General features: G+C 36.1%; 1 protein-coding gene across 4 annotated transcripts in view; it reads left to right on the top strand.

Moving 5' to 3' along the window:
* Positions 1–16,955, top strand: part of STXBP6 (syntaxin binding protein 6) — a 76,522-nt gene that overhangs the window by 42,642 nt on the left and 16,925 nt on the right. For 3 of the 4 annotated variants that reach the window (XM_062495081.1, XM_062495082.1, XM_062495080.1), the window contains 2 exons: positions 13,986–14,116; positions 15,933–16,098. The exons of the other annotated variant lie outside the window; for it this stretch is intronic. In XM_062495081.1, coding sequence (XP_062351065.1) covers positions 13,986–14,116; positions 15,933–16,098 — 297 coding nt within the window. The remainder of the gene's footprint in view (positions 1–13,985; positions 14,117–15,932; positions 16,099–16,955) is intronic. 4 annotated transcript variants of the gene reach the window in all.

Genomic DNA, 16,955 nt, shown 5'->3' with positions numbered 1-16,955 from the left:
AACTGCTAATGACACTGAAGTTACTTCTCTTCTTGCTGTGGCTGGACTTTGTTGTTCTTTTGCTTCTTTAACTCATATCCAATCTTAAATCCTCAGTGTAGACAGCCATAAAAGGATTGGTAATGATTGCATCAGTTGATACATGAGTATAAAGGCCATGTGTGTAAATTAGGATTGGACTGGGACTTTGACCTCTTGACAGCCTGTTGACCAGCTGGACAGATCACATAACACATCATAATCTGTGGAGAAGGACTTCATGTCTTCTGTCTTCAGTAAATGGTAAAGTTCTCATAAAACAGGGTATCTTTAGTTGTCAGTTTTGCTTTTAATATATTGATACTGATACACCAGAAACTTACAATTTCACACTATTTAATTTTTTAATTCTGAGTCAACACTGCCATATTTTTTTTCTGTGCAATTATAAAAGTGTTATTCCCTAAAATGAATATTTTGAGGGATCTTCTTTTGAATGTAAATCACTAGACAAGGTTTTTGAACCTTAACTTGATTGACAAAACCTGCAACTCTAAAGGAAAGGTATTTTCTTCAGGAAGTTTTGACCCATTTTTTGTTGCTCAGCTCTCATCATACGATTTTTGAATGTTAAGTCAAAAAAGTAGCTCTGTGTGCCATTGATGAAAAAGTAGACCTTTTTCTTTCTTAACGCTTTTAATCTCAGAAGTCAGTACATGTAATTACATTCTGAGTGTTACATCTTTAGTTTTTAGTTCATTGTTTGATCACATGGCAAATGTAATTTCAAAGGCTGTTAGATGGTAAACTTTTTTTCTTACATTTTTCTTTTACATCTTCATGTTTTTCTTATATCTTAACATCTGTATCATTAATTGATTTACCAAGAAATGATTAATCTCCAATGAAAATACATAGCATTACTAATACAAGGTGAAGAAAGTAGGGTCAATTTACTTTGCGATCGTGTCATTGGAAAGGCTTTTTTTTTTTTAGAGTATTGGAAGAATATAAAAATCTGTGACAATAATTAACTTTTTACATTTGTTCACTTGAAAATATTGCTCTAATATAGGGAGTGACAATAAAGAGGCATACAATGTGGTAAAATATCCAAGTATTTTCTTAAGTACATCCTTAATTCATTTAGAATAAGCAGAAATAGTTCATTAAATATCTTGGAAGTGCTTTGATGTAACTTCTGATCAGTGTTCAGAATTTACTTTCTGAATTGCTGAATATGAGTGCATGTATGGCAGTGATACTGATTTGCTTTGCAAAGATATTACTCAGGACACAGTCACATTTTTTGTCTGCAGCTATTAATAATTCAAGTAATGCAACTGTATTTTCATTACAATTTTTATAATAAAATTTTATATTGAACTTTTTTTTTATTTTGAAAAGGCCAGGTATTGTGTTTTGAGAGAACATGGCTTGCTGCTGGTCTCGGTAGCTACCACTGTAAAGGTTTTATATGTTCAAGACTTTTGGCAAGCTTAGAAAGAATTTTATTTCACAAAGCGTAAAGGCTTAAGGAAACTGAAAAACCTCTGGAGGTGTTATGTCCACTACTGTAGCTCAAGTTAAAACCATTCTGTTCATGTCTTAAATAGCAAATCTGAATGTAGTTCCAAGCCTTTGAAAAACACATTGATACATTTAAACTAAGCAATTTACAGTCAAGATGACAGATTTTCTTCTTCGCTGCACCATTTGTGTGGATTTATCAATGAGTATTTATGGATGACTCTAATAGGTTAATCACAGGATAGCCTTCATGGACTGGGCAGCAGACAAGCCAACAGTCATGGTGATTCTTGGCTGTAACTGTGCAGTGGGAAGAAGCTATTAGTAGCAAATTTACAAGCTATGAGGCTTAGAATAATAGATTATATTAATACTGTGTGTTAGAGGACAGAAAAATCAAGCAAATGTTCTACTATACATAAAACATCAGAAGAAACCAAGGACCTTTTCTTTCAGGATGGGAATTTTCTGTATTAGGAGTATATAAAGCAGAGAATAAAAAAAATGTTCTCAGGAAGTCATAACCAACTGACAAAAATTCCGTGTTTACAAAGGCAACTACAAATACAGAAATGCATGTAAGTTGCATAGTAATCAATTTCATACAAGAAAAATAGTAATTGTTTTGTATATGATGAAAATCCAGTTGTTAGTCCTGGTGTTTGGAGATTCTTCTGTTTCTTTATATAAGTTTAATTTTGAATGGAGGGAAGAGAAAAAATATATAGTCTGGTAGAAATACTGTGAGTTTTTTCTTTTATTTTATTCCCCTACCTTAAAGTGCTTTCAGGGCTTTTTTGCAGTTCCAGAGTGGCCAGCACAGTCACATGGTCAGCACAGTAAAAATGACTGACATAAATGTTAAGAATATAGAATTTGATCAGAAGTAATGCTGACACCAAGTAAGAAGGAAGTTAAGTTGAATAACAGAATTATTTCTGAGTAATATGAAATTTCTATTTATTTTTAGAGTCCATTCAAGCTCTCACTATAAGCTTATGGAAAAAATCACTTAAATTGAAAATTGCAAATCAAATTTAATTTGCAAATCTTCTCAGCGCTAGGTCCTTAAACACTATGTTTGGCATTACAGAATTGGTCTGATTTGAAGTATGAGACACTGAGCTTTCAATAATTAAGTAACGCAAAAGTAAAATATTTGTGAAGGTATTATGTAAAACTGGCACTAAAAGGCAGAATGTCTATGTCTCACTGTTCTGCATTATAGCAGTAAATTGATGCTTGTAAAGGAATTTATGAATACCCAAGTAGATCTAATATTACTCACAATATTACACTGTCTTTGTGGGCAGATGGGGTAATTTGTATAGGAGAGGTGAACTACAAGGTCAGGGGAAGTGCTGAGAGAACTACCGTGCTCAAAGGTGTGATTCTGTGTCTACTCTGGTTCATAGTCTTAATGGGGTAGCTGCTGTGGCATGGTAGGTGTGGAAGCTGATCCTGGAGCCAGTCCTAGTTCATGTCCTTTTCCATTACTAAAACAATAGAATGTGCTGTGTCCCTCAGGTTTGCAGGTGATACCAAATTGGAGGGGACGGAGGTGACTTTTAATAAGGTGGCTTTAGATGTGGGAGTGGGGCAATAGGAAGGGACTTCCTGATGTTTGGCCAAGACAAGTGTGAAATCCTGCACCTGGGCTGGAATAATCCACTGCTTGGGGTGGAGGACAGCCTGTCAAGTCTGGAGAGGAGAGGAAAAAAATCACCATAGGAAAGTGAAGTTCTTAATTTGGTTTGCTATCCTTTGCAATTACGCAGCCTCACGGAATGATAATGTTTGCCCTGCTTTGAGCAGACGTTTGACTAGGTGACCTTGAGAGGTCAGATTCACTTCTGTGGTTCTGAATTGTATAAATGAGCAGGCAGTTATGGAGGCATGTTTTGATAAAGTAATTCCAGTCAGTCTTGAAATCAGGAATGTTTTGGTAATCTGAGTGCGGTGTACAGGCTTCTTTAAAGTTTCATGATGGAATTGATACAGGCAGCAAAAACTTTTCTGCAGAAAGAGCAGAATACTAGATTCAGATTAAATCTCTGTCAACAAGCTGTGTGCTTTCTAAGACTGTCACGTGTACCAGTGGACATTTTTCCCCTGAAGACTGGGTTTGGATATCTCTGTTAGTCCTGAATTGACTTTGCCATGAATGACAAGTACAATACATAAAAACTAGGGTGCTGGTAAATGCAAGACATCCAGTGAGAGATGAAAGGTTCTATTAAAAAAACCCACTAACTTGGTTTTATACTTGCTCCTGATAAGTATTGCTAAAAGTATCTCTGCTCAATCATAAATTAGTTGGTTATCTTTTCCAAAATTTAGCAGTGTTGTATGGAAAGATTGGAACAATGCTTGAGAGAAATTGCATTTGATTTTAAGTTTCCAGAGTAATTTCCCTTGTAAGGAAGTTGCACAGTCAAGTGTTTATTAACTTTACTTATTAAAATTGGTATTTGAATCTTACTTTGGTTTTCAGTGGTGGATGTTACATGTGAATTCTGGAGCTATTGGATGGACTAATTGTGGCTATCAGTCCAATAGTGGATAAACCACTAGTGGCGGCTTTATTTGGCTTGTTGCTGTATCCTGCTGTAGAATGGGTGGACCTGATGTGTTGAGCTTTAGGTTAAGTATGGCAACAGATGTGTGAAAGTGAACACATATTACCCATTTTCTCCAAATTTAGGCAGCAAGTATGCTGAGTCTTCTCAACAGATTACTGTAAATAAAAGAAGTAGCCTCATTTAGGGTGTTCCATTTTAAACCAATCAGAATAATTATTTTCATCTGGTCTTGCTTGAACCTACTAGTGTCTAGCTGGAAGAAATCAAATGCATTGTCCATACTTGTAAAACATGTAGCATGGATGTTTCATGTAAAGCATGTTATCTGTTCTGTTACCTCCAATGCACTGCAAAGCACTGGAAACAGTCAGTCACGAGATGATAAAATGTCATGAGACAAAAAAGCTGCAACGTCAGATTTCATTTTTCAAGTTGTGTATGTCTTTAGATCTCCTTGTGCTTAGAGTTCATAAATTCAAATACATAGTTTTAGAAAACCTGCTGATATTTTTGGTGGGTTTTCTCACAGTCTTGCCAGGTACCAAATTTGCCTTATGGTATGCTGGTCTGCACCTCAGTTTCTAATACAGGAAAGCTGAGAAAATCAGTTAGGAGGGTTAACTACAGGGAGATCTAGTGAGCAGTTCATCCACTGTAAAATACACCACTCTTGCTGCATTTTTCAATGAATACATAGTGACAATAGTCAGAACAAACCTTCAGGGTGTTATGGTGTTTCTTGTAGTATCAGTTCTCTCTGTGTTCAGATTGTTGGCAATTTTTCAGCGTTTCTTCATACTCATCTGTTCTTAGGGACCTTTTTTTTTTTTCTCCCCATCATGTCTTTAAAGTGATTCTACTGTATTTCTCCTAGTTTGGAAAAATATCTGTCCTCCGGATGCTAGTACAGTTTAGGGCTTTTTTTTGCACTGTTGTAACATTGTATTTTTCCTCTCCTGATAATTAGAAGAGCTGTTTTTAAATTTGACTGCAGTACTAGTAATGTTCTCTGTAGAACTGCCCACCAAGACAGCAGACAGCTCCATCCATTATAGATCTCATACCAACACTCTCTGCATGGCTGGAAGCTAAGGGGGCATCTCTGGTGTCTCACGTTCTAACTGCTGAGTGTCCTAGGTAGTGAAACTGCTTTCAGTATGTGAGATTATAGATCTTTCTGATCCAGACTTTCTCTATGTTTCCTGCCTGTTCTTTGGTCATTTTTTTTCTCCTTTCATTTGCATTTATCTGCTTCAGAATATCTTTAGTCTTAACCTTTCAAATGTAGGAGAAATCTGGATCTGAGGAACAACTCTTCTTTTTTTCCTTCCACCTGTTATTTATTTTGCTATAAATATAAATGTATTACTAATACACAAAATCTGCAAAAGAAAATATTTGGGTTTTCCTCTCTCAAGGGCTGTTATTAGTGTACTGTGTCTAGGACCACTATGGATATTGCTTTTAAAAAAATATTCTTCCCTCAGTGTAAGTTTCCTTTACCTTATCCTTTGTGTACTGTCAACTCATTTATACTTTCACTGCCTGTTTTCTGGTAGGAAATTGGTCCAATACCAGTTGGGGAAAACACACACTTTGAAATAATTCATACTTATCTACTTGGGCAGGTAAAACCCTATTGTTTAGGTACTTCAAAGCAACAAAAAAAGCCCAAGCAGTAATGCTTTTAACAGACATGGGTTTATGGGTTCATGGCACTTTTTGTTTCTGATTGGGTTTTTCTTTAATAATTGGTACATACAAGGGAATGTCCACTTGTAGTAGTAGCTTCTATTGTTGGCATTTACAGATGATAGACAAAATTAGTTCTGTCTAAACAGACTTGTTAAACTGCACTTCAGTGTTGACCTGGAACCCAAAATAAAATCTTAAAACATTTCCAAACTGAAATTTATTTTCTGTTTTGGTTTTTCATATCACATTTTCAGCTGTACCTTTAGGTACCTCCCCACTGATATATTTCTGGGGTGTTTATTGGTTTGGGGTGTGTTTCCATTTCTTCATAGCCTTAAGTGGTCGAAGTCTGGCAGGCTATTTTAGTTGCTTGTATTGAGATTTAGATGTTTTCATGCCATGTGTGTATGTGTAGGGTTCTCTGGAATTCTCTCTGACAGTCTGAGTTACAAGTGTAGGGAATAATTCGCCCACTGCTCTTCTGACTTAGGGCATTGTATATCAAAAGCTGGGGATTTTATCTTGAATGGCTGAAATAGTCCCCTCTTACATGTGCTCATGAAAACTATTTCTTTTAGTAGCAGTCTCATCTTCTGTATTTTAGGTCATTGATTCCATGCAAAATCAAGAAAAAACCACAATTTTCTAAGCAACTTTAAAAGCTCCAGTAAACTCTCTACCCTGTTACAACAGGATTTTCTTAGAATGTAGGATCTTAAAAGTCATTGGCCAGTTTATTTCAGGACCTGAAGCCTGTGAAGTTATCCCAGCAAGCTTAGAAATGGAGCGCTATTTGTTAAATACCAGGCTCTTTGTATGAGTTACTGAGTAACAAATTCAGGCTTTAATTTTCCAGAGCCTCTTCCTGCCTCTCAGGACACTTGCTGAGAAGTTCAAACATTGTTTTCAGGCTGGTGAGGTAATTCCTCGTGTACTCTCTCCTGCGGATGCACATCTGTTAACTTGTATGGGAATTGCGCCAAATTCCTCTTAAGTTCACAAGTACTTTTGTGGTATTGATTTTAATTGGTTCCTCACAGTTTCAGGTGCTGAGGTGACCGGAATGTGATAAAAGGACAACCCACACACGTATTCACTATGGTCTGTATCTTGAGCCTTGATTTCTGAGCTAAATTGAAGTGAGATTTTCTGCAGTGTGCATAAATGCTTACAAGGTGATTTCATAGTATCCTGTTCAGGGAAGTCTGTGTAGGATGCTGCCTTTCTTTTAAGGAAAAGAGTGCAAAGAAGATTAAAGGTATAAATGATCCAGACAAATAGAGTCAACTGGAATTCTCAATCACCAAACACTCTCCAATTAAGAGACTAGGCTCTATCATGCCAGGACAAGGTGAACTACTAATAGAAAATGCTCTAGGTCAGGATCAGCAGGAGCTCTATTCTAGTTGAGAGGTCCCTGATGAAGATTTTGGTGTATGGGTTGTGGGAAATTCATCATTTTTCCCTGGGACCTGGCTGGAATATCTATTATCTTTCCCTGCAGTAACCCTGCCTTGATAGATCTGCCTGAGCACCATCCTATCCTCTCAACTAGGTTTTAACTAAAAAAATACACACAATAAATCTCTTGGTTTTGACTAGATATATCTTGAGGCCTCAAATGCAGCTGACTGTGTGCAGGAAAAAGGAGGTGGGAAAAGTTTGAAAGTTGGCAGCTTTGCAATATAAAGTAGTAAAAGGCAATTCAAACAAAACCTGGAAGTTCAGTCATCATTCTGGAAGTGAAAATGTGTTTAATAAGATTCCTTTCCAGATATTTAGTTAAGCAGAAGCTTTCTCTCTGGTGACAAAATGTCACTGTTTTCCATTGTTACCTACGTTTGTCTATGTAACTGCCACTATGAAAAGCAGTTGCCTTGATATCAGTAACTTAAAATATATTGCTGTAGTATTTGAAGAATAATTTAAGCAATTTATTAATTTAAAACTGAAAAGCTTCTATATTTCTAGCTTTAAAATTTTGATAGAAATGAAAAATGAGTTTTCTGTAATGGATATGGATGATGGGGGCTTCAGATGTTTGAATAGTCATAAAATCTGTTTTTAAGGACAGGTATTTACATAGTTCTGTGAAAAATAAATATCACTAGAGGAAAAACCAAAAGGCAAGACATTATGCCTCCAAGCAGCAGTTTTTTTATTAATACAGTCATGTTGGAAAACATACAGGCTCTCACTTCATGGTATCACAGACATGAACAAAAAAAAAGTATTTTTTCATTGCAACTTAAAGCAATAATTTATTTTTTTAATTTAAAGTCACCAGAAAACATTATTTTGTCTTGTCCTTTATCTTGGGAAGATACAGCAGAGATCTTAACTTGAATTTCCAGGTTAACCAATTTTTTAATACTTGCATATAGAAAGAAAATGTATTACTTACATAAAACTACATTTTGAACAATATATGAATATATATTAATTAAGAGAGAGGCATTCCATACATTTTTATGCTGAAGCATGAGGCTGGCATCTTGGTACAGGCAGTGATGCAGTAGAGCTGATTTAAGCAGACAGATGATGCATATTGTTATCTGAACTATTGGGAAGGGGTGTGGGAAAACTGGTCAGTATGTATTTAGGCTTTAGAGGAGTAGTTTGCCTCTTTTGTATCTGAAAGCTTCTCTTTTTTCCAGTTTGATGTCAAAACAGTATTCTGTGCGTAGAGAAACAGAAGGAATTAATGTTTGGTTACACTGCTATGTGGTTAGGGCCATTTACATCCTCATGTCCTGTTTGGCAAGTGGAGAAGGTGGGACTGTGCTGCTTGTCCCTGCTTTCAGCTCCTTAGATCCCAGGTGGTGAGAAAGCAGCACTGTCAAATGAAGGAAAAAGGAAATAGGGGCCAAAGTAGGAGATGCCATTCTGAGAAGTCAAGCCTCAACTTACGAACGTTTTGACACCTGGCAAGACTTGATCAGCAAGCAGGAATTTAAACCTGCTCCAGTTTTAACTGGTTTTGTTGGGGTTTTTTTGTTTGTTGGTTTTGGGTTTGTTTTGTTTTTCTTTTTTTTTTTTTTTTTTTTTGTGAGGCTAGCTATCTTTTGCTGCAAACATAGCCTTTATTTTCTCTGTACTTAAAAAAAAATATTCCTTGATGTGGCAACATAAGTCTGAGTTCTTTTTACTATAGTCTTCTCAGAGCATCCCTTTCTATTATAGATAGTTGAAGTCTAAGTAGTGTGGCAAGTGTGCAAGGAATAATAGTTGGACGACAGCCGTGGGCAGGATCAAAGTTCTAGAATTAATTCAGACTGCAAATTAAATCAATATTAGTTATAACTTCTGAGAAGACATCAAAAACTACAAGTTTTGGTGCTAAATCTCAAAGCTGGAATTGATAGGTACCAGAGGTCACAACTGTCATGTAAAGCAGACTGGAAATAGCTTTCCTAAAATTCACATGGTATTCTAAGACAGTTTCATGTATCTGGATTTTATTCCTCACTACCTAGCTGAGTCAGAATGCACTTGTTTGCTCCATCTTAATTCTTAGCTTAATTTTTTGGATTGTCAGAAAGTTACTGGAAGAAAATCTGGAAGTTGCTTGCCAGGACCATACTTTGGGGACCATGTGACCTGAACAGTAGTAGCTTGAACTACCTTGTAGCCTTGCAGAGCAGAGAAATACAAACTTCTACTATCATAGGGGTTGAGGGGATGTGTTATTTAGTGTCCTTTCCCCTGCCTAGCCTTCATTTCATTGTTTTGGGAAGAAAACAGGGAGGGTAAGATTTTGAAATGGGGGAAAAACAATTGTAAGGTTGTCATAGTGACAGAAGGATGAGCCTCTTGTGTTAGAGGAATGGAAATATCTTTTCTTGCCTTTTGCTTTGGAATTACATAAGTGAGAACAGCAAATGGGGGCCAGTCTTCATAGATACCTTAATGTCTTTTCTTTGAGCCTTTGTACTTTGACATTTGAAAGAAAACCTAAGAACTATTTCTTTCTCAAACTTCTAGGACATTTTTACAAGTTATTTGTGCTTTGTCCTCTGAATCAAAAAGTTCAATATTGCAGAATTGATTAGCAACTGGACAAAGATACAAAATCATCACTAAACCTCACAATGTCTTCCATCATAAATTGCTGTTGCTGATTTCTCACACATTTTCTTACTTCATTGACAATGGTACGTTGCTTAAAAAGAAGAAATCTTATTTCCATCTATGATAGACAGAAATGCAGTATGAACCTACCACTTATTGATGGGTTCCGAATAAACTTATTTTGTCCACACTGCTATAGCTTCTTATTTTGTAGGCATGGTGTTACAGTTTTAAAATAAGGCAAAGCAAACAAAAAAAAAACCACTTAAAATTGAAGCATAACTTAAATATTGGCTTTTATTAAGATAGATAATGATTATGTAAGATCTTAGCAAAAATGCCTAAATGATTTGTCAGAGAGGGAATGTATGTAATTCATTCCACATTTTTTAATTTTTTTAGACAATACTTTTTACATGTTTGCAAGATAACTCCCACTCAGTGGCTGGTGAAGTGCTTTAGTTTTTTAAGCAAAATAATGAGCAGCTAGTGAGGATGGTTTTCCCAGCTGCCAAAGGGTTTCTCAGAGTTACAGTGACTGCCATATTACTGTCAAGCTGTCATGGACTAAGTGATGGTTTTAAAGCGTGTTTAGTGGCTTCATGAGTAGCTGTTTTTTTGAATGCTAAAGAAATGCTAGCTGTTTCCTGAAATACTAAGACAGAAAAGGTGAAATGCAGCTCGATCTGTTTAGCTGTGCACAGTAATCATGAGTGTGAGATTTAAAGGAGGAACTGCTGTTTTCCCAAGAGGATTGCATCATTTATCTTAAGACTGAATTTCTGCCTAAGGTGATAATCTAATCAAGATGCTTTTATAGTTCATTATTAGTATACATTTTTGGGAGGTGGTGAAGTTTGGAAATGTGATGTCAATCTTTCACTACAGTACAGAGCACTAATGGCTCCAAATGATGACAAAGCTACTGTTCATTGATAATTAAAAGTGCTATATAGAAAAGTTTGGAGAAGTAGATTTTGCATATGTCAAACAAACCAGTTTCTGGAGATGCTGAGATTAGACATTTAGTGTTTGATATCATGTGTAAAATTTGATATTCTCACCTTGAAAGATGTAATGCCCCGTTTTCAAGAGCACTTGAATGTATGGCATGTAAAAGCCTTCAGAACAATAAGAAGTTTGCTGTATTATAAATTTCATAATTGGTTATCTATGAGACTCTGGGTGGAGGGGGGGAACAAATGTTTGATTGCACAATCTGTTAGTGCTTCCTAGTGTCAAACCCTTTGTTTTGCAGAGCTGCTAGCATTAATTACATGTGTGACTTACCTATAGTATGCACAATTTTTTTTTTAATATGTAGCTCATTTAACAATAAGTAGATCATTGGCCATTTTGCATGCAAGGAGAATAATCCACAAGCCATAAAAGTTGAGCCATCGCTTAATAGCCTTCAATTAGTACTGCTTTGTAGAAGATATGTGAAACTTGGTCTAGTAGAATGCTGTAAAGTGTTTCAAAGTAATCACTGGAGTTGATAAAAAATACACGAATACCTGCAAAGAGAAATTTAGAGAAGATAGGCACATAAACTTGTACAGCTTTTGAGGTTTTTTTCCCCACTCAGTGTAGATTTGAAGTAGAAACAGAACATATATATACCTGCTAGGTTTCCTGACACCCCTGCTTTATTGGGATTGTTATGTTTGGATGCATGGGCCATGGAGCAAGCAATGAATCTTTAATACTAATCTCACTTCTTAGAAATAGCAGTTTTTGCATTTCAGTAGTCATTCTGGTCTAATTTTGCTGCTACCTTTGTGATATTACATTGATCTGTGTTCTGTACCATTGGATGTAAATCACATACTTCACCATGCACCAGTTTGGCTCTCAGTGCTTCCACTGTCAATGAGATGTCTGTTACTACACTCTTGTCGATAGGTTGATCAGTATACTGACTCCAGCTGTGCTTTCTATTCTTCCAAGATAGCTTCTTAAAATCAATTATCTACCTTGTGGAATGCTAGCATTCTTTCCCTTTTTTTTTTTTCCCCTCCTAAAATTTCCTTGGAATGAATTTTTTGTTTATCAAGTTTAGTTCTCATAAGGGTGTTTGGATTTTCACAAACACACACAGAAATGAAAACATCTAAATCCAAGATAATGAAAAGGCCTTTTTCTCTTTAATCTTCTTTTGCTAATCTATTCCAACATACATTTAATATCAAGACATTGATCTGTGTGTTTTAAAAATTTCATCCTAAGAACCAATATAAACTTTTTAACTTCATGAATGATAAGGTATCACATCAGTATTTACTTACTGTTTAACTGTGTCCTTGGATGCAGAGGTGCATGTGGCATGCATTTTCAGAGTGGGAAGCCTCTTACTTTTCCTGGTTATTTGGGCAAATGGGGTGCACAAAAATAAGCAATTTTGCTGTTTAAGTCTTGATTATTTTAGAAGCTTTCTTTAACTGTCAGCATCTAAAAGCAGAGAAGAGCAACTTTTCCAATAATACTCTTATTTGGCAAGCCATATGGATAAAAAATTATTTTTGGAAGGAGTTTAAGTAGAAAAAAAATAGATGACACACCAGCTTTAGTAGATTATGCACTACAATGATTATACAAATTATTTCTTCACAGAAAGTGGAAATGTGTTTGGGAATGACTATAACATACAGCAACAGATAAGTAACATGTAAATAAAATACACATTTGACTACAGAAAGTGTCTGAAGCTGCTTATAGAACTTCCATGGAGTTATACTAATTAAAAGAATATTTGTTTAGAGAAATCTAATGCAGGAAGTCAATTTTCCTGCTGTTGAAAAGTTAGGCTTATTAAGTACTCTTTAAAACCCAAATTCTGACTTAATGATACGCTAATTAGAGCATTATACTGCCTATTTTATTATTTTCAAAAATCAAAGCAGTCTTCTTTGTGGTTTTCAACATACATTTTGTTTATAATATAATTCTTACTCATGGTTGTTGATTGTGGTACCTAATATTTGGAAGGGGATGTGTCAAGCAACTTTAGTTCCTTAATTCTTATACCTGTGTATTTCACAAACTGTTGTCTGACTTGATGGATTTACAGTGTAGGAAGTGCATATATCTATGTCTCCTGTCTGGGAGTCAGATGTCACAAATGTTGGTGGTCCTATAGAGGCACAACCTACATGTGCCATGTTGTGAAAAGACTGGAAAAACGGTTTTGTTTTTTTCAACCATCATTATGAAATTCAGCCTAAAGTAACAGGTTTTTTTAATAAGGTGCATATACTTACATGGTCATATGGTTGGGCTTTTTTCCTTCTCTGTTTCCTAAATTGGGAAGATGAGAAAGAAATTATTAATGCTCAGTGCTGACTATGAGAAACTTAAGCAAATTAGCACGGGGAAAAGAGACCAGTAAGGTAATTGATGGTGCACCTCTCCTATGAGGACGGTCTGAAAGAATTGGGTTTGTTCAGCCTGAAGAAGAGAAGGCTTTGGAATGACCTAATCGCAGCCTTCCAGTACCTGAGAGCCTACAAGAAATCTGGAGAGGGACTTTTTGCAAGAGTATGTAGTGATAGGAAAAAGGGAAATGGCTTCACACTGAAAGAAAGTAGATTTTAGGTTAGATCAGGGAAAACAAGTCTTTACTGGGAGGGTGTTGAGTCACTGGAACAGATTGCCCAGATGTATGGTCAATGCCTTCTCACTGGAGGTGTTTAGGACAGACTGGATGGAGCTCTGGGCAGCCTGGTCTATTGACAGGGAGAGACAAACTGGATGCTCTTTAAGGTTCCTTCCAACCCAGGCCACTCTGCGATTCTGAGATTGTAAGAATGAAATAGAAAGACCTTTGTTGTAGTTCCGTTTTTTTATAGGATGTTGGTAACTTAAGTTGATAATGGCTAAAATATATCCAATTTTGAGTAGCAGACAACTTGTTTGGCCTCATACCACCATTCTGACAATAAGGAATATACTTTTCAGTATGTTATCCTGGAAAAAGAATGCATTCTACTGTCAGAATTGGTGACAAGTATTTGCTTTGTGGAACACTGTAGAAAATACACCAGCAAAACAGCTACTGATGAGTGAAGTAAACAGCATGTTCCTGAATCACAAAGCCCATTTAAGTTATATGTTTTTCTCTGTGTTCAGTGACGAACAAGAAACCAGCTCAAGCATCTATTACAAAGGTGAAGCAATTTGAAGGCTCCACATCATTTGTCAGGAGAACACAGTGGATGCTCGAGCAGCTTCGCCAGGTCAACGGTATAGACCCTAATCGGGTAAGTTTGAACAGCTTTCTAGAAAATTAAAATTGAGCTGTTATGTAACTGATTTGTGAACCAGGCATTCTTTCTATTCAAAAGGCATCTGGAAATATAAGATGCAGGCTTAAGTGCAAATTCTCAAAAAAGAGCTAAGTGGAATATGTGAAGTAAATTTTAATGGGAAACATGGAAGGAGGCTAAAATTCAGTCGTATTAGATATTTTCTTCTTGTCTTTCCATACTTTTCATACTACTTTCTTTTTTTCTTTATAAAGAGCAGAGTAAGAGCATTGTTTGCTTTAGCTTTAAGCCTCTTGGGGTCTACTTTGGCAGCTGTGGTGTGAGATAGAGCAATAGGTAGAAGTAAATGCAGAAGAGGTTGCTGAGATTCAAGTTTGTAAAATCTTGTGAATCCTGCATTTTTTCTAGAACAGTCCTCTCCTCAGATATTTCGGCATTCCTTATCTTATGCTAGAAAATGTGGTAGTGTCCTTTAGCTTCTAATGGCAAGTGAACAGATTTAAACAAAAAGCTACCAAAAATAAAATTTAAAAAATCAACTCTATATTAAATAGCTGTGGAATTATTCCTTTAATTTGAACTATACAGCCCACCTTGAGCTATCTCAAGACGAAGTTGTACTAATATGTGTTAGGCTTATGAGTACAATTCTCCAGTACTAAAACAACCTAACTGGAAGTTAAAAATGTGGTTCGTATTATGTGCTCACAAGGTGATTTAGTGTTCTTTTTATAGCAAAATATTTTTGTGACTAACTCCCTTGGTTTCTTCAAAGTTGTGCTCTGATCAGCCACCTAAGCATCTTAACTATGGTGCACTACATTCTGTCACTACCCAAGTGTTGGTTAGTACTTAAGTGCCAAGTACCAAGTCTATTTACTACCTAAAGACTTGCTATAAAAAAGAAGCCCTTGGCCACTGCCCTGTGACAGGTAAAGAGAGGAATTATATTTCCTGTGGGCAAAGAACTGTAGAATCAAGCAAAAGGACAAGAAACAAGCAAAATGACAGGTAAGGGATAAGAGTTTTAGGCCCTTTTACAGCATCTGCTATGCAGCTGTGTACGTAACAGATTGAAAGTCCTACCAAGCTCCTAAGCTTAGAAATGTTTCTTTCAAACTCATCTCCCTGTGAATTCCTAGTGTCATCAGCTGGAAAAGAACATGTACTAGATTAGATTGCAAAACAATGTTTCACAAACATTAAATATATAGCATGACTTCTTGCATAAAATCCTTTTATTTTGGCAGCTGAGTATGGTATACTCTGTATGGTATACAGAGCTGCACTGTGATTTGTTCTGGGAGTAGCCTTTTGCTCATGTTATGCTGGGTTCTTTGCAACACTTCATGAAAATGCATTAAATGCAACAACTAGGACTTATTATTTGCTTAGGACTTAGCTTATTCAGTTGAGCTTGGAGAGCAGAGGCACATCTTCTGTCACATAGTGTGACTATAGATTTTGCATTGAGAGGCATAAATGCTTGCATAATATAGAAGACAAATAACTATATATCTGAATATAGCAAGGGTTTCTTATGAGAATTTGACTTTTAAAGTTTTTGATCTAAATTATTTTTGTTTTCAGTTATTTTTGTCATCCCTGACTATCCCTCATTAAAAATAACAGTAAGAAAAAAACTTCCTGCCTGTTTGGTCTTCTTCATTCAGAAATACGCAGCAATACCAGGATGGTTATTAGTTTCATGACCTTTCTGCTTTTTGCAACACAGTACATTTAAAAAAATATGTTTCTCCAAATAATTTTTAAAGCTGAAATAATAACAGTACAGTTTTTTTTCTTCTAGGATTCCCCAGAATTTGATCTACTGTTTGAAAATGCATTTGACCAATGGGTAGCAAACACAGCTTCAGAAAAAAGCACATTCTTTCAGGTTCTACATCACACTTGTCAGCGATACCTTACAGACAAGAAGCCAGAATTTATCAACTGCCAATCTAAAATTATGGGAGGTAAGTGAATCAAAGCTTAATACTTTGCAGCTGGACATGAAATGATTTGCATATTCTGTGCTCAGATAAGCTTGCAGCCTAATGGCATCTTTAAATCACTGGTCTAAACATGTGAACTTAGCAGTAAATTAGGCTTCAGCATTTCTCCATCAAGCACCACTTCACTCTCTTCTGTTACCTTTTCTTTCCTTTCATTTTAGCGATGAAGCTGATAGCAGATACAGACAACTTTGTCAATCAATAGTTTTCTTTAAGTATGTCCCCAAACAAAGAAAACCTGTGCAAAATTTCTTGTGTCTTCTCTCATTCTTTCCTTTTCCCCAATAATGGGATTTCTTTTATTTTCTTTATGGAGTGGTGGTGAGGCAGGAGCTGCATTAATGGATGAAGATACATCCTACAGTTTTTCTAATTCTTATGTGAAGTCTCATGTTCGTTATCTGTTTGTTAATATTTCTCACTTCCATTCTTCCTGCAAATAAGTTGTTATTAATAAACCACAACACATTTTGCCTTCAAACTTGTATTATTCTCCTGAGTTTGACCTGTCCAAATTTGAGTTCCCAGTTCAACTGTTAATAACTTTATCCTAAACAAGTGCCATCACAGTGGAAAAAATTGCCACTGATGTTCATAAATATATGCTTAACTTCTACTTTTTCAACACACGCTAGACCCTACCATGTTCCATGAAGCACACCCACATTCTCCCTTTGACAACTTCCTAGATAAAGTGGGAGGATTCAGTAATCCTCTGATAGCAGATGGTGACCATTTCCATATTCCTTGCCTGTCATTCTGACTGGGCACAAGTCCAGTCTGCGTGTGTACACACACAGTGCTGCATATAGACATTG

Source organism: Cinclus cinclus, chromosome 6, assembly GCF_963662255.1.
Source record: "Cinclus cinclus chromosome 6, bCinCin1.1, whole genome shotgun sequence".
Classification (NCBI taxonomy): Eukaryota; Metazoa; Chordata; class Aves; order Passeriformes; family Cinclidae; genus Cinclus; species Cinclus cinclus.
This window is presented reverse-complemented; position numbering and strand designations above follow the sequence as displayed.